General features: G+C 38.9%; 1 protein-coding gene across 1 annotated transcript in view; it reads right to left on the bottom strand.

Annotated features, from left to right (window-relative positions):
- Positions 1 to 24,563, bottom strand: part of slit3 (slit homolog 3 (Drosophila)) — a 305,681-nt gene that overhangs the window by 85,061 nt on the left and 196,057 nt on the right. Inside the window, exon 7 of the mRNA XM_059345733.1 lies at positions 3,866 to 3,937. Within this exon, the coding sequence (XP_059201716.1) occupies positions 3,866 to 3,937 (72 nt within the window). The remainder of the gene's footprint in view (positions 1 to 3,865; positions 3,938 to 24,563) is intronic.

Below are 24,563 nucleotides of genomic sequence, written 5' to 3'. Positions count from 1 at the left end.
AATACCGCTCTCCCATTATAAATCCAGTTTATAGTCAAACCCCCGCATGGAGATAGCCACGTCCCGGCCCACCCCCGGCTCAGCCTTAATTACTGACAAGTAGGATTAAAACACAGGGGAGAATGGGAAGAGGCAGGGGGTATGGAGAAAGCGTGCGTGTGTGTGTGTGTGTGTGTGTGTGTGTGTGCATGTGTGGACTGTATTTGAATGTTGCTGTAAGTCACTGATAGGGTTTGTTGGGCTTATTGGTTGCGGGTGACTAAGGGCATTGTGCATGGTGTGTCTGTGAATGTGTGTGTGTTTGTGTCCGTCTCTGTGTGTGTTTATTCTTAGTATTTGCTCCAGAGGGTTACCGGGCACATCTTGAGTACAGTGAATTACACACACACACACACACACACACAGTGGGATCTCTAATCTTTTCATTGGTTGGAGTTTCTGAATGGGAGACACCATGAGGTGATATCATTACTGCTAATAGAATAGATGGATGCTGCAGAAAAAGAGAGTGAAGGGAGGAAGGGATAGATAAAAGGAGAAAGAGAGAATGAGAAAAAAAAGAATACAATGAAGAGTATATATGTAAAAGCAGCCATATAAGGAAATAACATATTAAGGTGGCAAGGGGGGTCAGCCATTTTATCTTGAAAGAAGTTTCTACACACACTTTTTATACTCCCCGCAAACCAAATCAGGGACATCTCTAAACATTTGATTGAATGACTAGTTTTTATAAAAGCAGCAAATTCAATACTGAGATCTGAGGGTGGCAAGATTTAATACAGATGAGGCCGCAAAAAGAAGGAGGAGGTCAAGGCTGAAGAGGGCAGAGCATCAGAAGGGACGAAGAAGAGGAGGAGGAGGAAGAGGAGGAGGAGGAGGAGGAGGAGGAGGAGGAGGAGGAGGAGGAGGAGGATGCAGTGGACATAAAGGAGACGGGGAAGAGGAGAGGAGGACACAAGTGATGGGAAATGGAAAGAAAATGTGGAGAAGGAGGACACATAGATCCTAAAAAGGACCACATGAGTCGTTTGTACAGGAGCTTAAAACCACCCATATTTGCTTGTATAGTTGGTGGCTGGAGTACTTATAAAGGACGCAAAGGTAGAATTGATGTTATGGAGTGTCAAAGGACTGGTGGGAGTGGGAAAAGATGGTTGGATAGGTCAAACAAACATACGGCTTTCAGCCAGGAGACTGGTGTTTGTGTCCTGGGAGTTACTGAATTTAACTTCCGTTCATAGCCTGGGCTTAGCAATGACACGTCTAAATTTAAAATGTGATCCTTTGGGCTGAACAGCGATGATGTTTAAGGGCCAGAAACTGATGTCAACCATGCAAAAGCTGTTTGATATTAAAGCTCCTGAGTTGGAAATCAAAGGACCAGATGTTGAATGTCCAAGTGATTAAGTCAAAGAATCTAAATTAGACTAGCCAAGCCTCCTGGACCAAAGGTTTCTATCCCTGTGGATTTAAAAAAAAGATGATTTGGATTTGTTCGAGCCTAAGATTGAGGGTGACATCACGTCATGCTTTATGTCACCTAGATGACTATCTTACTTCTTGTCGTTCTAATCATTTTTACTTTTGTCATGCCTATCCACATACATTTTTCCTGACATTAAGCAGGTAGTTTTATCATCCAAATTTCCCCAAACTGGGACCATTTCACAAAGTTAACTATATCTTTAAAACAGCGACTGTGACATTTAGGTATGAGCACATCAACAGTAGGGGTGGTCATTTTGAAAATCCTGCTGTGAGCTGTTTTTAAGGGTTGGAACAAATGGCTACATGTAGTGTAGTGGTTAGCACTGTCACCTCACAGCATCATGGGTTCGAATTCAGGCTTCTGTGACTCTAAAACTGCCCATAGGTCTGAATGAGAGCAAGAATGTGTCTAGCCTGTGATAGTCTGGCGACCCCTTCCCAGGGGGAACGCCGCCTCTCGCCCAATGTCAACAAGTTCAGACTTCGGATAAGAGAGTAACGGCACATTGAAAAATTTGGAAATTGAAGATTTCAACCTTGAAGTGTTATTGGAGGATATTACAAGTCTTTTACTTTTGTTACTCTTTTTAAAAAAAAATGTATGTTGCAAATCAAGGTCAGTTGAGTTATTATTATCATATTATTATTATACTGATTGGTCAGATGCCGTGGTGTCACTATCTGTGACATAGCCTGATTGGCTGGGAGAAATCCATGTGGTTCTATGACCTCACGGAAAGTGGGGGACCCTATTTTGGATGTCAGCTGAATTTACCATATATGGTTCTCTTCTCGATAAAGGGTTAAGGAAAATGACAAATGAACAAATGACGTGATTGTATGCGGTTAGATGTGATCATAAGGTTTGGAGTTCTTGTTGAGAACATAAGAGGACAGGAGGAGCAGAGAAAGACAGGTGAAGAAGTTAAAAGGAGAGTGAGAAGAAGCAATAAAAGGAGCTGATGGCAAGAGGAAGGAGGTGAAGAGTGAATGACAGGAAGATTAGAGAAATGAAAGTGAGGACAGAGAGGTATTATGGTATCAGGTAATTGAGTAAGTGAAAAATAAGGAAGAAACAAAGGAGAAAAATGTGCAATGGGATGCAAACATAGCAAACAGATGGGGAAAGGGGGGCGAATGAGGAAATCAGAGGTGACAGTCAGTCACTTTTGGCAGAAGACAGAAGCAGACGAGGGCCTCTGATTAAAAGATATTGGATATTGGTAACTCTGTACTCAATCTGCCGGCAAACTGTGTCGCTGCTCCACTGCCTGAATCCAATTTTAAAAGGCTGATTTCAAAGCGTATTGCCACTAGAGTTGCAGCAGTATGCAGGACATATAGAAGCCCTGCCATGTGATTGGCTGATAAAGAACGCTGCCGTTCAAAAAGTTGAACATAGAAAATGGTCGTAAAAGATAAATGGACTTCTGCAATTGTTATCCTGCTCGTGTTTAGAAATCCCCCCAATTTCTGAATGTTAAGTAGGGTCGAGTGACCACACAAGTGCCTCTTAAGGATGATGATTTGGGGAGGAAATCCCATTCTGTGCAAGCTGGTTTGGCAGTGTTCGACCTCAGTGTGGCCAGCAGGAACGCAACCAATGGTCTGCCGCTCATACTGTCCCACAGGATTATGGGTAGTCTCCCTGGAGATGTCGTGCCATTGCTTTGGCAAATGTATGATCTCTTTCACACAATAATATACAGGAAAAAACAAAAATAAAAAGACATACACATACAAGCCAAAGGATTAGTGTCTGTGTGTGTTCATGTGCATGTTTCTATGTGTACGTGTGTGTGTGTGTGTGTGTGTGTGTGTGCAACATAAACGCTAGAAGGTTTTCCTAATGAATCAAAGCAGATTTAAGTAGAGAGCTTAAACACGTTTTTCTTGTGGTATTAATGAGCTATTCACTTCTCAAGTGTGTGTGTGTGTCACATATTTGTCAGTGTTTCAATCTGTGTCTTCATGCGTACGCGTGTGTGTGTGTGTGTGTGTGTGTGTGTGTGTGTGTAATGGCCACATGATTATTCACAGTCATGAAACAATAGAAGACTTGGTCTCTTTTTATGGCATGATTAGATGATCACACACAGGCGCTGCTGCCATAATGTGTGTGTGTTTGTGGCCAGTGTGTGTGTGTGTGTGTGTGTGTGTGTGTGTGTGTGATAGTGAACCTTGGTTATGTGGTTTTGCAGTGCATCTCTGTGCATGTGTGTATGTGTTAATGTGCAGCCACAGAGTGCACGTGTGAGAGCATCCGTAGTATATGTTATTAGTTTTTCTGTGTGTGTGTGTGTGTGTGTGTGTGTGTGTGTGTGTGTGTGTGTGTGTGCGTGTGTGTGTGCGTGTGCGTGCATGTTATACTCACAGTGTCCGCAGCTTGGGCATGTGGTTGAAGCTGGACAGGGGGATGAGGGTGATGTTGTTGTTGTTGAGGGTGCTGGACGGAGTAACAGAGAGGGAAAAAGTGGGGAGAGAAGAGAAAAACAGATTGTTAGAAAAATAAAACCTGGTGCCACTTTTTGGTCTGGCGGTTGAAACTCTGACGCAAGTTAAATTAAATTCTATCCAGAATGCAGGTTCGAGTCCTTGTCACCTTTTCCCTGACCTCTCAAATCTTCAAGTTTGGCCTTTTTTTTCTTTAAGAGTCATACTTTTATAACTAAGTTTACAAGAACATTTGTCCATAGTTGTGGTTTACCCCCAAAGGGGGTCACAAAATGAATTCTGAGAGGTCCCGAGGCGCTTAATAGAATCCAAAAACAGGTTCTGCTACACTGAAACATGTTTTTCAGGCTTTTTTATAATATTTTCATGTGAATACTGGATCGTTTTATTTATTATCTCTTCAGCTTCTGGAAAATCATTGAAATTCAATTTAAGAAAATAAAATCACCATAATAATGAGTAAAATAGCACACAAGTAAATAATGCTTTATTTTAAGGCGACACTAGTAAAACAATATAAAAACAACTGGTTATGTTTCATTTTCTTTGTAAGGTTATAATCACGAATCAACTGTAAACTGAACAGATTCAAAAACACATTTTAGTAGTTTAAAGCTGGACATAATGACTTTTCAGGGTAATATCTCTGTTTGAGTTGTGATTGAATAAAAAAAGAAAAACGCATTTTAGTAAAATAGTAGTAATAGTTTAATTTAATAACATTTAAAATTAAAACAAAAAAACAAAAACAAGTCTTCTTGTTCATTAAGAACAGAACTTATTGTGACCTTCTGTTCAGGGTGCTGCTATTGTGCAAAGTCATCACAACCAGTTTTTAACACATTACTTATTGATACACACACACACGCACGCACGCACACGCACACGCACACGCACACACACACACACACACACTTGATCTGTGCTTCTTCCATTTCTAACTCAAAAGCAGGTCACTGCTGTCTCTGACTATTAGCTCCCTCATAAACTACACTGTGTCTCATATGTAGTATCGACCTAAAGTGGAATGAAAAACAAGGTTGACTGTCATTACAACCAAACACACAAACACACACACAGACACACACACACACACACACACACGAGCACGTCCGCTCAGTGTGTTGCAGAAACTTAACGCCTATTGATTCTCTGTGATTTTCATGTACAGAAATGAGAGCAGAGGAAGAAAAAAAAACATGCAGAAAAGACAGCTATTCCATCAAAGCGATCCACGGGGGGATCAGATTGCACTGATGGACTCGTACAAGCTGGTAAAGCTGCATACACTGGAGAGGTGGGGGAAATGTATGAGAACACAAGCAGGTCCCCCATGGCTGAAGCAGTGTGCATGAAAATTACAATACAGCAAAGAAAAAAACACAAGACTGGACAAAGACATACAGCTCACATTATGTGGTCATAATGCAGCGAACACGATTTGGAAAACAGAGCAAATATTTTAGGTCCTTGGAGCTACTGTAGGCTATAAATAAGGCTCAGTCTTTTAGTTTTTTTTATCCAAAAATCCTGGATGTTTAAAACGATTTTCACCAAAAAATGGGTAAGCTTTGTCAAGAACAAGGTCATGCTCTCAGTACGGTTTGTTTGTTTGTCTGTTTGTTTGCAGGATTACATAATTTTTTTCCTTTTTTTCATAAAATTTGGTGGAAGAGTGTAGCATGGGCAAAGGAAGAACCCTTGTGAAGCAGATCCAAATCATTATGTGGAAAAACAAATTATTTTTCACTTTCATTTCAGCGTGGCGAGACAGGGCATGGGTGACTCTATTGGGATTGGGATCCGGTGGGACAACACAAGTAGTGGGTGATTTTTAACTGTGCTACAGGTGGGAGAAAGAGGTCAAACTAAATAAAATGTCCCTGGATTAAGTGAGCACTAACGAGTCAACAATGAAGTTGAAAAAAGTAGGTTTAATGCTGCTCGCTGGCTGCACAATCCTGCTCTCAGCTGGTATCTGCATCAGCATAACTCCATTAAAAAACAAATAAAATACCAAAAAAAGCTCTAACTACCCACCAAATGTACTGATAAAATTAGACTCAACATATTTTCTATATCTTTCCAAGCAGAAAATGGGGCTCTTGTAATCATGCAAATACATAATCTACCAAAAGGCAGTTTTAAGATATTATTTTTCCGTGTTTCTCATTTACGTGCAATCTAGCTGTTGTTGTTGTTGTTGATGAAAGAGAACACTGACCACTGAAGTTTACGGCAAACAAGTTCTTCTTGCAAGAAGAAGCATTTACATATCAGGAATTTATTTCACTGTTAGAAAATAAAGCAATAAATTGGGAGATGATGCAAATCAGCATGCACCACATGTGTTTATCATTAAATAAAAACAACACATGGATAAACTTTGTGTTGCATATTGGTTGTTTTTCAAATCTGTTTTCAGCCAGATCTTTGTATTAGTTTTTTATTATAGTGAAAATAAAGAGACAAATTGATTTGGGCAGAAATATAACAGAAAACAGCAAAAAAATAAAAAAAATAATGACCTCTCATTATAACTTGTGAGTCTGTTCAAATGGCTTGAATTCAAGTTTTTACAGGAAAAAGTCAACATTGAAAACATGAGTAAATGAGAGATCCTTGTTACATTAGAAAATCCAGGGATTTCTAAAATTTATACTGCAGTATAATTTTTCTGGTGGCTTGTGAGAGCCAACATCAACATAAGCCAGTGTAACCCTCTGCTTTGTTTTTGCCCAAGTTTCATGGATCATTAATTTCACTGGATAGAAAATCGGGCTAGTTTACTTTACATATCACCCGAAACCTTGTGTGTTCAAAGAGTCATTGTTTCAGGACGAACGAAGACCGAGCGGTCATTTTTTATAGCAGAAACCCATTCATTTTTCACGTTTGACAATGTGTTTTTAATGTTTTCAGACAAGGACAAGGTCGGCTTTCTCTCTGAAAAATGGCCCAAATTCAAGATGAGACCATTTTTTTTAACAGCATCTGCAATATGTTTGTGCCTAAACATACAGTGTGACCACGGCAAGGGTTCGGATTTCGCCGACAAAAATCAAGGATGGTTTGTTTTACGCACTGTCGTCACAACTGTTCAGAACCGGCTCATTACCGGGGGTTTGCTGTGTTTTTACTAACACCCACTCAGACTTAAAATAGACTGTTTTTGCTTCACTCTGTTGATGTTACTACTTTTCTTTCTCTTTAATTCGCTCTCCTTCCGATTCTCTCTCTACATTCCCCTCCCTGCCAGTGTAGCCTCAGTGGCCTTGGTAAACGGATAAAGTTTCACACTCACACACACACATTAGGAGTGCTGCTATGGTCAGCCCTGTCAGGGGTGATTCCACCCAGTATATATAATTTAATTGTGAAATAACAATAATTTCCCTCTGCAATTTCCCTGTCAGTTATTCTCCCACTCACTCCGTTTGAGCCCAGTCCACATCTCTCTGCCTTAATAAAGTAGTGACTGGACTGGCTTAAGCCAAGATAAACACTAAAAACATCATTTAGAAGTCCACAACTACGTTTTATATTGTGGCAGTTTTTTTCCCAGCTCATATTACACTGCCTCTGGCCAAGGCTGCACTCTTAAAAAATCGTAGATGAGCTTGGATTTGAAGTGGTCGTTAAAAAAAAAAAATGTTCATTTTTGGCAAAGAGAGAAATCACTGCAGGAAGTTCACCGTTTAACATGCAAAAGAATCCACTTAGTTTAAGTGAAATCACCGTACCAAGCTAGTAAAAAGTGTCTTAGTTTACCTTCATTTTGTACATTCACTACTTTTGACTAAATTGTTTTAACTTAAACACAACATAAATGTGCTGTTCGCCCCAAAACAGAATTATTTAAACATGTCATTTTTAGATTTCAGATGCATTTTTCAAACTGACAGAAATTTCAGCTTTTTTCTTTTAAGGTGTGATAAGAGCTTGCACAAATTGATAAAAATAAACTAGATGTAGAATAACAATGGCAAGAATAACTTGTGGTGAAAACCAGGACAATTTGCTGGTAAATATTGAATACAGGATTATTTTAATGTTTTACAGATATTTATCAGAACTCAGGACACATCCAGTTTAAAACTGGGACAATCCTGGTCAAACCAGGACATCTGGGTATAGGACATTTTCATATTAAGGTTGATTTTGTAATGTTTAGGTCTGTAGAGATTGAAAAAGACAAGTTTGTGTTGAAACAAATACACCAAGTAGTTATAACTGTCATATTGGTTTGCCCTCTAATGGACATAATGCACAAACACTGATACATTTAAATAGTTTGAACCTTTAGAAGGAATATTTGAACGCCATTTTTGTCCAGTTTTGACAGCCCTACACCTGTTGTGAATCTCTCCAACATTTGTACAAACATAAGTCTTTAGTTTTACAGTACAAACTATCCCATTGGTGCAGATGGGGACTTTCCGCTCCACCTTACGTCTGTTTAAACTTTAAAATCCCGCAGCCCTGACAGATCCCAACACACCATACTGCACTTCCACCACACACAAAATCCCACAGCACAAACCGGAACATTGGCTGTGTAGCTGTGGTCCCATTTACAAATGTTTCACAGCTGATGTTATACGGTTTGGAAAATACTTTGTGTACTCCGTAAAATCATCCTGTGTCGTAGCTGTTTCCAAAGTGACGTGATGTTTTCGGTGAGAAAGATTTTTCTTCTTTTCATGGCTCTTTTTTAGGTTAACAAGCTGCTCAAAGACACAAAGATGTGTAGCTATTACTGGAGGTTATTAAGACTCTGGGAGTTTTATGGCAATTATTGTTATTATTATGTCTTTAATCTCAGGTATGTAACCAACAATCATAAATCAATAGGCCTATCATTTTCAAAAGTAAGAAATTATTTTTGTTGTGTGATTTATTTTAAAGTGATTCATATTTTCCTCTTCTTTATCCTCATATCTTATTAAAATACAAAACTTGTCATTTGTATAGATTCTAATAGAGATTTAGCCAAAGTATTAAAGCCCATATTTTTCTGGAAGCTTGCTGTGCTGCAGATTAATTATTTGAGGAAGAAAAAAAAAAAAAATCACATTTTGTTTCTGCAGTCACAGTAAAATAGAGCTCAAGGACTAGTCCAGTACTGTGTTTGCGACACACAATGTTTCTATTATAAAATGCCTATTCAGCTCTATTTTTTTCTTTTTAATTTGAGATCGGCTGCAGTGACCGCTGCAGAGCTAGTGCAAGATAGATCCATGATCCCTGAATGTGTGTGTGGATGTGTGTGCTTCTATTAGGTGTGTATTCTTGAGTCAGCATGTTACAGTACATGCTTACGTGTCTGCATGTGTGTGTTTTTCGATGCAGTGGGCTCTCTGTTGCAGTAAATGGGGCTCTGCAGTCAGTGATGGAGGAGACTCTTTAGAAGCAACCCACCAGGGAGATGCTATCGCTTGTGTTTGTGCATGCTGGTGTGTTTGTGTGTGTGTGTGTGTGTGTGTGTGTGGAAAAGAGAGTGATGTTATCATATGTGTCTCTGCTGCAGCCTACACACTGAGGTCAAAGCCTTACTCGTCAATCTTTCCTCCACACACACACACACACACACACACGCACGCACGCACGCACGCACGCACACACACACTCACACTCACACACGCGCACACACACACACACACACACACACGCACGCACGCACGCACGCACGCACGCACACACACACTCACACTCACACACGCGCACACACACACACACACACACACAAAACAAAAGTATCAAAAGATTGTTACATATATTCTAAATATATTATATTATTTATGTTGATGCATTTATGTAAGTAGCGTTTTAATTTTGTATAGATTGATCATTTTACCAACTTAATATCCTGTTATAAGGTTAAATACTATTACTACAACTACAACTACTACTACTACTACTTCTACTACTACTGCTACTAATACTACTAATAATAATAAAGTCTAATAACTTGAAATTGATCATGTTTTTCATGTCAAATCTCATCCTGAAAAGTAAGTAAAGCAGTCAGTTAAATGTAGTGGAGTGAATAGTACAATATTTGCCTCAAAATGCAGTGAAGTAGAAGTATAAAATTATATAAAATGGATATACTCAAGTTAAGTACATGTACTTAGACTTGTACTATTTTAGAGATAAAAAACATCTTGTGCTTCACTTTTCAGATCTTGAATATTTAGCCGGGCATGAGAAATATCTGAAATAATAAACAAATACTGCAAAACGGCTTTCAATAATATGATTACAATTAAAATACTGGTCTCATCCTGATTCTCAGTCCAGCTGCGTTTAAGTAATTAGGTCATTAATTATCTTCCCCAATGATGACTCCCTGAAGCCAGCGGAGACACCTGACACTGAACAAAGATCTCAGAGGAGCTGATGCTGCAGGGCAACAGTTTGTTTGCAGAACAGCAAAACAAATCTGTCTGATAACTTTCATCCAACTAGACCTGGATAAGTGATAAGTGTTTTTTTCCCTGGAATCTTTGTCAATTCAAAGATTTCTATATAATGTTTGCAATTACTAGAGGCAGTTTGATCAATCGTAACAACAATGCAGTTGTAAGTAGGGTCATAAAACTGCTTTGTTGTGCTTTCAGTTTGTGGTCTCATTCTCACAATGGAGTATTGATTTGGGATTTCAGAGTAGGTCCAAGTGCACTAGAAGGTTGTTGGGGTTTTTTTTCACCCAGGATCTGAAATGAGACATCAGTGCTTGAAAAAGTGAAGTCTAATTTTCTGAGATGATTGCAGGAAATTGAAATAAATTATGGTGTTTTTTAAGAAGCGCTGTTCAGTCGCTGGTTCACAAAATGATAAAACTTCTGTTAACTGGCTTCTTATATAGAAGAAATGCTGGGGGAATTACCTTCAGATAGAAGTTTTTACTTTAATGACCACTCAGCATTTTGTACATTAAGTTTCAGTTTTCAGGCATTTATCCTGAAAAGAGAAACCACACTGTAGACCAAACCTTTTGCATTGTGAAAACAATCAGAAATTGAATGTACAACAAAAGTACTTAACACCGAAATGACCATTCGATACATTTTATGACACGTTTTACATTGTCTCTGGTACTGCTTTCACTCTTTTCCTTTTCATAAGACCATAACTAATGTTCGTGATTACGAGAGAGAATAATCGTATTGAACGTGAAGTCGATATTGTTCTAATCACAGTCATAAAGTTACATTGTTGTGTTGTGTTTTAGTGGCTGCAGTAATGCAGACGTTCTGTCAGTGTATTGATCTGTGTCTGTTAAGGCTGATTGAACATAATAGAGACTAATAGAAAATTCACTCTAAAACACACACACACACACACACACACACACACACACACACACACACACACACAAATACATACACACACACACACACACACACACACACACACACAATAATAGCTCAGACTTTGTGGAGCCAAACACAAATAGACACAGGCTGAACTCAGGAGACACATATAAATACACATGGAGAGATGGATGTGTGCTTTTACTTACTTTACATTTATCTTACTGAATGATACGAGAACTAATATTAAAGCACATGTTATGATATGCAGATCACATATGCATTACAAAGTATATCATATGTTACTTCTAACATATATAGCAGGGGGAAAATGAATGCTTTTTGGTATTTAATATGACAAATGTCCATAGAAGCTGTTGATACTTCTTGCATGCACTGATGAGTGGCTTTTTAAACGTTTTAAAACAGATTCCTAATGAAGGGGAATACATTTTGATCTTTGTACTTTTTCTTTAAGCTACCAGCAGGTATGACTACATTGACTTACAAGTCAGATCTAACTATGTGAGTGATCTTAAAAGGTCACATCACAAAAGAGCACAATTCAGATTATCTGTGCATCCTCAGGAAAAAAATGTCCAGTTGTTGTACTACTATTGTTAGCGTCTTAGCTATAAATTAGCAACAATAACAATTTAACCCCTTTACAGCTGTATCTGACGGCCAGGATGGCTGAGGGGTTAAAGGCAGAGACTTCCTTGAAAAGCTGCCTCAGTAACAACTAGAGACCAATGCTTCCAGCAGCTGATTTATCTTGTCAATCAGTTACACACCTAATGTAATCTTGCTTGTTGAATTTCTGCCTTTGTATTTCTGTAAAATCAACTTTTAAAGGCAGCATGATAAATCCATGCTCTGTCTCTACAGGTTGTTAAATATTGTTGTGGAAAGCTGCTCACTGATGTCGGATTAGATCGGCAAAAGGGATAGAAAATAGGAATTGAGTTAAATGTGAATCTATTGATTGTACTATGTGCTGGTTGTTATGTGGATCATAATTAATGCTCACGAGGAAAGTCCACTTCATTCAGTACATCATGTGTAATAAAATGCATAAGAAGGACTATGCTGTTATTAATGTTATCAGGTTCAATCGAGCTAACATGCCTGTTTTCTAAATTAAATCTTTTCACGATCGAAATTGCAATTCCACCGGCGTGACTGACAAAATATTGATTAGAAAGATTGAGATGGGGCGAACAGCAAACGTGGTGCACGGGTTAACGCAGGTTTGTATCGTGTGTATCGGAGAGAAATGTTGATTGTCATTCAAAGCATGTATTAAGATAAACTGTGACGCTAGTGTAGAAATTGATTTTGCAGGAGTGTGTGGTGTAAACAGGAGTTTAAAATCTATTTTTTAATCTATTTTACATAAGTACCGGTACTGATATACAGCTGTAACAGAAAATGCATGCCACGTGCAGTACAATACTTTTTTACTTTACTCAAAACACCAAAATTTACTGTAAAATGGCAAAAAGTGTGACTGTACTGTACACAGAATGATAGAAATCTTCCCGTCTATCTATCACGGATCATTAGGTCACTCTTTATGGTTCATCAACACCTAAATATTATGTTTCCTAGAGTTGTGCTGCAGTTGCTTTTGCTTTGACGTGACTTCTAACGAGAATGTATTTCTCTGAGAGCTTTCCCACACAGATGCTGAAAAGGGGCCAACTATCCAAAGGCCTAAAAGACTCTTTATGAGTTGTGTGAAGAGCCCTCAGCATCTTCCCCGAGGCCTCATTACAGCTTCAGGAGAGGAGGCAAAAGGGAAACGCACGGACACTTCACTCCTTCAATCACTCATTTGTTTAACCCTTCACACGCACCATTCAGCCGCTCACGTTGGTGAAAGAGAACAGCGAGGAGAGGAGAGCCCCCGAAATGTGTCTCACTCTTTCAGTTAAACAGGTCACATGATCGTTTAACCTTTTCACTTTTTCTATTCCCGTTTCACCATGAGAGAGACGGGGGAGGGGAGATATCTGTCTATAGGTCCAGCTACACGTAAAAATGTGTGTATGCAGTGGTGGAAGAAGTATTCAGATCTCTTACTGAAGTAAAAGTACTAATTCCACACTGTGAAATTACTCCACTACATTATAAGCATCTCCACCATGTAAGGTATTGTACTGTCATTGTACTTGTTAAATAAATAAAAAGTAAAAACTTCAAAGATTACAGTGGATTCGCTCGAAACTGGTGGAAACGGGTTGGTTCGCTGCAGAGCACCAAGGTTATAGAATCCTGAACAGAATTAGAGCTGATTTGGTGGAAAATGGGCATGTGTGGAAGCCTGAGTGTCTTTATAAGTGTATATATAGATATGTTTGTGAGTCTATTTGTGTGTGTGAGAGTTTGCTGGAGCTCGGAGCCACAGAGGAAAAGAGAAAGAATTGGATCTGGGAATGAATGCTCTTGCCCGTCATTCAGTTTGTGTCTCTTTTGATCAGGAGATTTCAGCTCGTACTGAGTTGAAGTGATTTTTGACCCCGTTGACTTTAACTTGGAACTCTAAAGGTCCATGAGGTCTGCAAAAAGGCTTTAAGGCTCTTTAGGTGTAAGAGTTAAGGGCTTTTAGTGGTTGAATTGTCTCATATTTGAACTTTCCCACGGGATTTAATGCCTGCTTTACCGCTTTACCCTGGCAGCCGGGTGTTAAATCGTGTACGTGTGAGTGTGTTTTGTTTTTGTGTGTATTTGTGTTGCTGCATACATATATGTGTATGTGACCGTGTGCGTGTGAGCGAGCTGGTTTAATGAACTCTCGAGTGTTTGCAGAACCAAAGTCGTGCAATTTACTCCTCTCATCTCTGAGAAAATTGACATTTCCAAAGTGTTGCTGTTGGAAACCACCCTGGGAAAGCTTGACTGTTTACAACGAAAGCGAAAAAGCACTAGGGGGTTGATATAATTAGCCGTTAAGGTATTTCCAGACCGAATTTTGGGCTTTTAAAATTATATTTAGTTGCAAAGTGAGCATATGACTGACCGCTTTTCAGGTGATGCACAAAACAGTGAAGGTATTTTTATGCTGAAAGTATGGCTGCACAAACGGTGCAAAAGGTTTCTGCATAGGCGCTTCAGTTAACTAAATTATGCACATTTGCATTATTCCTAACTGAGACCAGTAGGTGCAGAGTGCTGCAAGCTTTTTGCCCAATGGACAAAAGAGACAGCTTTGTCCAATAATGTGCCAAGCTCTTGGCAAAAGAGATATAACAAATTAAAACGTTGAAATATGAAGGTATCTTTGTGAGAAATCAAGGCTTTTTGAAGTGGGGTGTAAATAATAGCCTGAATGTGGAGTAAAGTTACAAAATCTGCCCCTTAAAACCGCAATCTGATGATGTTGATTTTAATCAAATTAGCTAACACTAAGCAAACAGGATGATTATCATTGGACAAATCCATGAGGCTTGGCAGAAAACTGTTTGTGTGTGCACGAGAGAGAAATGCAGAGAGTCTCTGTGTGTGTGTGTGTGTGTGTGTGTGTGTGTGTGTGTGTGTGTGTGTGTGTGTACAATGCCAGGCTTTTGCTTTCTGATATTTCATATGTCACCCTTGTATTCCCATTGAATACAAATGCTTTGTGTTTAAAAAAAATGAAAATAAAATCTGTAAGCAAGACATGGAGAAGCAAGTGAGAGGGGAGAAAGAAAGAGACTAATAATATGGGAGGGAGGAAGACAGGCAGAAAGAAAGATGCACATAAAAACCCACTGATGAGACCATTACACCTTAAACGAGAACAAATTAGATCGCAGATTGCCTCTCTTCCTCCTCCATTCTTCTGCTCTCCTATCATCTTTTCTCGATTGTCTTACAGCTCTGCTTGATATCCACCTTAACTCGCCTCCCCTCTGTCCTCCTCCTCCTTCTCTCCCTCACCACCATCTCTCCTCCTCTTTCCTGTCCTGCCACCCAGTGGGATGTGATTAATTGTGAGTGGGTCAGACTGCTGGCACCGAGCTCTTCCGATATCTGACGCTAATTCCCACCTCTGCATAAGCTCCGTGTTAGCCGGCCCCCTCCTCTGTGTGAGTCGTCTGCTGCTGACTGAATGTGTGACCTGCACGGCTGTCCAGGTTTGTTAACACCCTCCTCTGTCGCATCGTCTGAGGAAAACTTTTGTAGATTCTCCCTCACGCTTTATATCCAAAAACCCTTTTGACGGAGCATAAACTCACGTTCAAGCATTTCAATAATACCAAAGTAAAGAATGAGCATTTAAAGTTGACAATTAACCCCAAAATCAAAAATACATTTTTTTCTTACCTGTAGTGTTATTTATCAATCTGGATTGTTTTGGTGTGAATGGAAACATGTTGAAGATATTTGTTTCATGGAGGAACTACACTAGAAAGTAAATAGTTCATATATTAATCTGCTCACAACAATTCAGCCCATATCTCCAACACTCAGTGGTGGAATGTAACTACTTTGGTACTGTACTTAAGTACAATTCTGAGGTACATATAATTTACTTAAGTATTTTAATTTAATGTACATTTAAACTTCTACTCCACTACATTTAGCTGCCAGCTTTAGTTACTTTTCATGGCCAAGATTTAACATGAAAAACTTAAAAATGTTTAAATTTAAAGTGATTAGATGTTTATTTATTTTTTTTAATTAAACCTCCTAACAATATATTCTAATATATATATATATATATGTATATATATATATATATATATATATATATATATTGTTAGGAGGTTTAATGAGTACTTTTGATACTTTAAGTACATTTTGGTGCTGGTACTTTTGATGAAGTCAGGACTTTTACTTGTAGTTGAGTCTTTTCACAGTTTGGTATTAGTACTTTTACCTAACTAAGTAATCTGAATACTATTTCCACCACTACCAACACTCAATAACTCACACCAAAACTATGTAGACTGGTAACAAGCACTACAGGTAAGAGTGTGCATTTTGGATTTTTCGGGGGTAAATGTCCCTTTAAAATATATCAAATTATAACAATTTACTTAATTTAACCCATAACTAAAATGAACACCTTCGGTTTATTTCATAATCAGTGTATACGTCGGCTTTATGATGTTGTTGAATTTAAAAGGTTTTTGCATCAACATCAAGGAGAAGCTTGATGTTTGACGTATTGTAACCGATATTTCCACTTGGTGTCTTTATCTCGGAATGGTTTATTCATTGTATTTTCAAAAGACAAACTATATTAGAATATATATTAGCCTATATGTAGATTTACAGACAATGTGTAACTTGTCCCTGTCAGTGCTGGTTTATGATCTGTAGGTTTGGCTTCTCCTCCTCTGTCTGATGGCTGTAATTCTGCATCGTCTCCTCCCTTTTCCCTTATTTCCTCTTCTTCTTTACCTTCCCCGCTTCTTCTCTCACTTCATCTGACCGTGTCTTCCTTCTTTATCGCCTCCATTGTCTTTTCCTTCCTGTCTTTCTGCCTCCTCCAGCCCCTCTGACCCATTCTCTCTCTCCAAACCAACACAGCGCTTTATAAAACCACTATCATCATTATTCCAATGGAAACATTCAACTGTCACAGTTGGTCTTTATCTCTTTTTCAGGCCCTGCTTCTCTTTTTCTCTCTGCCTCTTATCCGCCTCACCCCTGTACTCCCCCCTGACTATTGTCTCTAAATCCCAAACAAATATGTCTAAAACCACTGTCATTCTTTTAAAGACAGTAGTTACCTTATTCACTTATCTCAGGTAGTCTCTCTTGGATATATTCCCCTTTTCTCTCTTCCCTCCTCACCCACCCCAGAAAAGTTCATATAGATGTTTATAAATGCTCCTGCCTGCTTTTGACCCCCTCTGTCTTGTCTTCTCATTGTGTCTTCCCTCTTTCTTGCCTTTTCCCTCTCTTTCCCACACTGCCTCACCCCCCTCCCCTCTCTCTCTCTCTCTCTCTCTCTCTCAGGTCAGACCCTCTGCCTCTGCCAGGCCGCTGGTTGTTGCCAGGGTGTGATGGCTCTGCTGAGCCCGCTGACTCAAACAGAAGCCAAAAGGCCAGCCAAACCAAAATCACTGAACAGCAGAAAGCTGCACTGCTCTGTTATTTTTTGACCCCTTCGTGCGCGCACACACACAGACGGGCACACACACATGTACAGATAGATACATGCACATACAAGATGTGGTCACACCTATAGGACAAAAGCATTGAAAAAGACACTGAAAAACATGCATGCGCTGAAAGTGAATTTGCTTCCTCAGAAACCTCTATAGTACGCACACACATATGCACACACACACACATATGCACACACACACCAGCCTTTGTATTACTAAACTTAAGGTTCAAGAAAGGTTCGTTTCAGGGGGCTTCGATCCAGCGCCCACGCGTCGGGGATATAAGACAGATCTGGAGGCAGGACCCGACCACAAAAATGCAATCGTTACTGGGGGCGGCTGAGGCTGGACACACACTAACTGCACCGGGGAAATTCTGACATGTGAGGCAAGCAGGCGTGCACACACACACACACACACACACATACACACACACACACACACACACACACACACACACACACACACAGGACTGGAATGACTATTGGGACAAACATGCAAAGTCTTTGTTTTTCTTCACAATAGCAGAAAAGAAAACTTAAGATACTGAAGATACTTAACAGCATATATATAATTTATTTAAAGCCACAGCATTCTGTTTGTTAGATTATATTTGTCTTTTGGTCTTTTTAATTCTTATAATTTACTTTATCCTTTAGTGCATTTAAATGAAAGTTGAATGACATAGTGCTGATGACACAGGTTTTGCATTAATTGGTGTAATAATATAATAATCCAGTCGGGTTTGGCTTTTTTAATGCTTTAATGCTATTCAATCGTATAACCCTTTTAAACCTAATTTTTGATGAGACGCTGGCCAGTATTCAACAGCCTTTTATTGCAAATAACTCTTCACATGAAGTCACAATGGGCCTGCATTTTAAAAGCATCTTGCTTCCTCTAACTAATGCATTTCCTGCTCAAACAAGTTAGTCACACATTGTGCAGAGATTGATAACAGGAAGGATATAATACAATGTGATGCAGGGAAAGGGAGATAGTTTAATGTGATATTACATTTCTTTAAAAGAGTTACATGAGGTCACCACTAAGGATTATCCATTTTCTACGTTAGAATAATGATGGATTTAGAGAAAAATGCATTTTTAGAATTGGAAATATTCAGAAATTCTGTGTGAAGAAAAACGTCTTTTTTCTTTTTTATCACAATGTGTCATTAATGGTGCATGATTCTCAAATAGCGTGCACAGCTGACCCAGAGCTATGAGTACTGCTGGCAGTCTTTGTGAGCAGATTCGATGATTTTCTTAGAACAGTGCTGTTGGAAACATCATTAAAGACACAAACACTTCCATTCCAACTCATCCATTTCTTCCTTTTTTTAGAGTGTATTTTTAAACTTGCTGCCATGAAGGTCTTTTTTGCATCTGGCAGAAAAAGTTTGAGGAGTGAGGGAGGGAGGCCTGGTGGAAGTGAGGCTGAGAAGTTAACAGCTCAGTGGGTGGAAATACAATTCATGCCTCCAGCTTACAAGCTTGATACACGTCATTCTGTTTTTCTGGCTTCTCTCTTGATGTTTGAAAAAGTTTTTTTTCTGGTCTCACTGTTTGGTTGGATAATCACTGAACTTCCTTGATTTGATGACGTAACATTCTAGTTCGACTTCAACTGGTTCAAAGTAGAGGCTAAATTATCTACAAGAGAACATTTTTATAATCGCACTAGGTGAGAGAAAAAATGATGGGAAGATGCAAAGAAGAGAGAGGAGAGGAGGTAGAGGAAAAGAGATAAAAAAAAATGATTGAAAAGAGACAAAAAAGGTCTGCTAAAAAAAAAGAAATGCCAGAAGACAAGAGGGAAGACATGTCAGATGTAGACAGAAGTGGGGAGAAAAAAGGTGCTTGAGTGTGTGCGTGTGTGCGTTTGACAAAAAGAGAGAGAGAGAGAGGAAGAAAGAGGGTAAGAGAGAGAGTTACAGGCAGAGTGAAAGTCACCTTGTGGAGCTACAGTGCACTGAGCAACTCTGTCTGTCTCCCCTTATGAATTATGACAGTCGCTGGTTGGCCAAAGCCTCCCTCTCCACCACACACACACACACACACACACACTCCTCTGTGTCTCTTCCTCTATCTTTTTCTCACTCTCTCCTTCTCTCTCGGTGGTACACCCTCATCCAGAAAGCTTTCATAAAATATGCAGCGGTTCCACTGCTCTTTAGAGTGCTTCTCAGACCCCTGGACTGTGTGTGTGTGTGTGTGTGTGTGTGTGTGTGCGTGTGCGTGTGCGTGTGTGTGTGTGTGTGCGCGGGCATGTCATGTAATGGCGGAGCGGCTCCTCTCTTTTCTCTCTCACATCTTTAACCATCTCCCCGTTCCTCTCTCCATCTGTCTCTCTTTGTCACACCCTGACTTTCTGTCTGTCCTGGTCACAGTTTCAGTTTCTGAAAAATTGAATTCATTTCAGTTCAGTGGACATTATTGCAGTGACATCTGACCTGCTTGTCATTCACTCTCGCCGTCTTTCATGCTCAATCCCTTTCTCGTCCCCCAAGTCGTTTTTTTTTCTTTCTTTTTTTTTTCTTTCTTTGGCATCAGCAGAAAGGTAGGCTGTCCTGCAGGAGGGAGTCAAATATGGCCTCATATTCAGTGTTCCATCTTTCTTTGAACCATTGTCTTTATTGGTACATTTAAAGGCTGGGCTGTATAATGATAAACATGGTCACAATGTCACAACATATTTCTGCTAATTTTATATTTATTATTGTTTAAATTGTTAATACTTGTATGTTTTCTTGTTAGTTTTGCTTTTTATGCTTCTTTCTATTTTTGCTGCTGTAACAATGGAAATTTCCCCATTGTGGGACTAATAAAGGAATAACTTTTTTTAACTTAATGTTATATCACATCACATCAAATGTACTTTTCTTTGTTTTTTCTATTGCGTATTGCGTACCACATTTACGTTATTGGCATTGGAGAATTGGGAAATAGCGTCTACCATGTATGTGTTTTTTTCATACGCTATTTACACAGTCGCTCATGAACTTTTTTTACCTCTTTCCATGAAATGATTGTGACAATGTGATTTAATCAATCTCTTCCAAACATATCACAATGAAAATAAAACCAAAATTAGGATTGTGTGTCTGAAAACAATAATAATATAATAATAATAATGTCACTTTATCATGACACATATTGTTATCAAGATATGAAATGACCTATATCTGTATAAAATATTTTGGCCTTATTGCCCAGCCCTGGTATATTTACAGCACATTTGCTTTTATATGCTTGTTAGTATCATTAATCTGCCAGATATACCTGTGGTTTCTGTGTCTATGTAAGTGCATTAAAAAACATATCTATTAAGATTAAAAGCAGGTTTTTAATCCTGTAAGAGTAGCACTCCTTCAAAACATTTCCGTATTTTGTGTAAATATTTTTTTGGTATTCAACTAAAGCTCGTCTGCAGACTAACTTATAATAAGTGACCAGGTAGGAATTGAGCTTTCGGCTCAAGGACACTTCTTGGTGCTGAATGCTGATGAACACAAATTGGATTTTTCAGGGACTGAACGGGTAGAGATTATCTGATTTCTGATGGTATTGATGGCATCGAGCCTAAACCGAGCCAACACGTGTCTTCAGAAATCCATAATGGTAATGCACAAGTGCTATCATAGAGTCACATCCTATATTTGAACATGTCACTCAACAAAGATGCAAGAAACTGCACTGATGAAGCAGTAACATTGTACGTGTTGTTGCCCTATGAAACATGTTTTTTTTGGTTAGAAAGAGAACTTTGAGAAAGACAAGGTTCAACAGAGTGCAGTGACTCTGCAGCAGAATGTGGGACACATTGTACTGTATATTCCCATCACCTTGAGAAATTCATCGCTTTCAGATCTTAAGATAAACGAGTCACTGAAAACTCCCCCTCTTTACATTTTCTGACTGAGATAGAGACCCTTTTGAAAAATTAAACTGATTAATTCTATTTATGTCTGAAAATGATCAAGTACTTATCATCTATTTCCATTAATCTTCGTTGTCAGCAGAGAAAAAAAAACTTGAGTCGAAAGATCAGCGAATGAAAACCGCATCTAATTCAACTGGTTGAAAAACTGGCCTATGAATAATTATTAATTAATCAGCTTCATATTAGCCTGACATCGGCGCTCTCCACCACCCGCAGAGTGCTCGGAAACATACACACGTGTGCACACACCGCCCACACGTGGCTGTGTACGTGTGTGCCTCCCTGCAAGAACCATTTGTGAATTTATGATTGTGTATGCATGCATTTATTAAAACACTTCTGCATGTTTTCCCCTCTGCATGTGTGTGTGTCTGTGTGTGTTCATGGGTGCCCTTTTCCCAGCTCATTGGGATGCAAGGCGAGCGCTCGTCGAGTGAGAGCTGTCCAGGCTAGCTTTGGAGTCATTAGCGCGCTCGTTAGTCCAGTTATGTTAAATCTAAATTACCATTCATCATCACACAGGGACCCATCATTTATTCTGATGTGGCCTGGCAGACACATGCGCTAACTGGATTAACTCATTCAAAGACACGCAGACGCACTTGCTAAAACACAGTGGAATTCCAAATCAGGCGTTAGCTGTGTGGTAAGTGTTTTAAAATAGATTATATATTATTGATTGAGACATTGCAGGGCATTAGCAATGATTGGTTTGCCCTTGTGAATGCAAATCATCCAGAAACTGTGCCCTGCTGCAGATAAATACAACTCAACAGGGAATAATAAATCAAGAAAATAAGCTCTACAGTAGGATTTTTGAATACTGGTTCAACTGGAGGCATAACTGGAAGCTAAAGGTTGCAGAAATGAGCTAGCATGTTGGTAGCTCAACTCCCCAGATCACACTGTACTTAATTAAGCTTTAATATAATTGAAATAACATGATAAAAAATAATAATAAAGGGAATGTGAACAAAGTACAGGTAATAGAATTCTAGCTTCATATTTTGGGGATGAAAGCAGGTTTTTGCAGCATTCCTCATCGATACAGATGAACACAGCGATATACAGAAAGACTTCAGGGTACAGCAGAGGGAAAGCTGGCCTGCATTCAGCGCTGGCACTCAGCATTAAATTTGCTCTCACTGAGTAAAAACACACTCACTCACGCTGGCACACACAGTCATTAGTCGCTGCAGGAGGAATGTCTACCATCTGCGCTGACGTGATTGCAAAGACGAGGAATTCTCGGGAATCAAACCGACAAAGTGGATGGAGCGGCTCCTCTGCCAAATATAAAGACTGTGTTTATCACATAATTACATTTCCACTTCTGCTGTGTTTATTGGCCTTACAAGCTTGAGCACATACAGCTTTGACCATCAAAGGTTTTCAAAAAAAGAAAAGAAAAGGTGAAATCAAAGTATTAGGAGGAAAGCCGACTGTGGGCTTTAACGGTAATGGTGCTCTTCTCAGTCGAGCGTTGGGAGCAAAGTCCTCTTCCAGTCGCCCTCGATGACCATCAAATGGAAATATCTGTAGGAAAATCTCTGTTTTTGTTTTCTTTATTAATCAGAGCTCGCTTCTCAGTCATGCATCAAAAGGACGTCCTCTAACAAATCCCCTTAATATGTTTATTAGACATAAACTGTTCAGGACATGCAACTTGGGGCAGCGTCTGACCTTTGTGATGGAGACAGACAGCAGAGTTGCCGTATTTGTTGTCTTCAATAATCAGCACAGAAAAAGTCAACTTCCAAACGACAAAATGTGTTTATAAATGTTCGCAGCGCTGATCGGAAGCCTGCAAAAGCTTGAATTAAGATGAAAAGGACTGTCAAGCAATCAAGATTAATCTTTTTGTTTAATGTTGAACAATGAGCACTATGAGATTCACCGTCATGCATCAATAACATTCCCCATTAGGAAAATCACTTGTTTAGAATTATTGTGCGGCTCTAATTGATTCTGATAGGTGTTTAATGACAAATATGATAAGGCCACCCTGGCATGCAATCTGCTCATGATTCTAAGTGGAAGAATAATGAGTCAAGTGTGGGACTATCTATCATGACAGAGAGAAGATTTCTCCTCGTTTTGATCTTTAAAGGACGCTGGTTTTGGCACTTCAGTGTCCCGTCACCAAACCAGCGCGGACACCTTTGAAACGACAGCTGTTTTCATATAACATAATCAATGCTACTAATTCCTGGCAGGGCATCACAGAGCACAGGCAGAGGAATGTCAATGAATTGACTCGTCTGGTTAAACAAAGAATAACACTGAGTTTAGCAGCTTGATTTGATGCCATTTCTAAAAGGGAAAACTGTATGAAAGAAGCTGTTTTGTTGAAACACTATTTTCTCTTGTTTTGTTGTTTGTTTGTTTCACTGCATCTATGCTCTTTTCTGAACTTCAACTAAGAGTTTTAGTTGCTGTATTTTAACCAAAGTGTATGCCATAATTTAGATATTTCTCTCACTTTAACTCTGTAGCTGCCATGTGCAGGCCAAAGAAAGACTTTTTAAATGTTGGATGTTGTTGTTTAGAAAAACATCTTAATTGAACATCACATGCAGAATTGGTTGATGCTACTTCACGCCCCTTTTTGCTCTGTGCTCCCGTAACAAGTCGTCAAGAAAAGTTTGATGAAAACACCAAAATTCGATAAAACGTTAAAAAATGTGCATAAAAGTTTTTGCGCTTGCTTGAGATTCTTTTTGTCTTTTTTCGAAAAATAGTTATTGCGCTAAACAGAAGATGGAAACACTTTTTCCAATTAAGTTGTGACATATCGTTGTTGTTTTTTCTCTTTCTCTATTTCTTTTACTGACGGATTAACCTACAGCAAAACATTAATATGCCATCGTCCAAAAAAAGTATAAGTATATTAAGTATATGCAGCTTGATGGAAACGTCCCTAATTCACATTTTCTTTAATGCAACATTTAAAAATGTTGCTTCCCTTTCCTGTTGTGCTAGGCTTCTCTATATGTTTTTATAATTTTGTATAAGCAACACTCGTCAACACTAAGCATTTAACAACCTTTACGGACAAATAGTTACAGAAATAATGCGTAAAAAATGTTTCTTACAATATATGACAATCTTAATAATGCTGAAAAAATGGAATCTAGAGTTAATCTCATAGTAAAGCGAGTGTTGCACAGATTAATTACTGCACTGTTAAATCAGTAATGCACATTTTAAGATATTAATTATAAATCAATTAAGGGTTATAGCTACTGAT

This window comes from Centropristis striata, chromosome 12, assembly GCF_030273125.1.
Source record: "Centropristis striata isolate RG_2023a ecotype Rhode Island chromosome 12, C.striata_1.0, whole genome shotgun sequence".
Taxonomy (NCBI): domain Eukaryota; kingdom Metazoa; phylum Chordata; class Actinopteri; order Perciformes; family Serranidae; genus Centropristis; species Centropristis striata.
The sequence above is the reverse complement of the archived record's forward strand: the minus strand, read 5'-3'. Positions and strand labels throughout refer to the sequence as shown.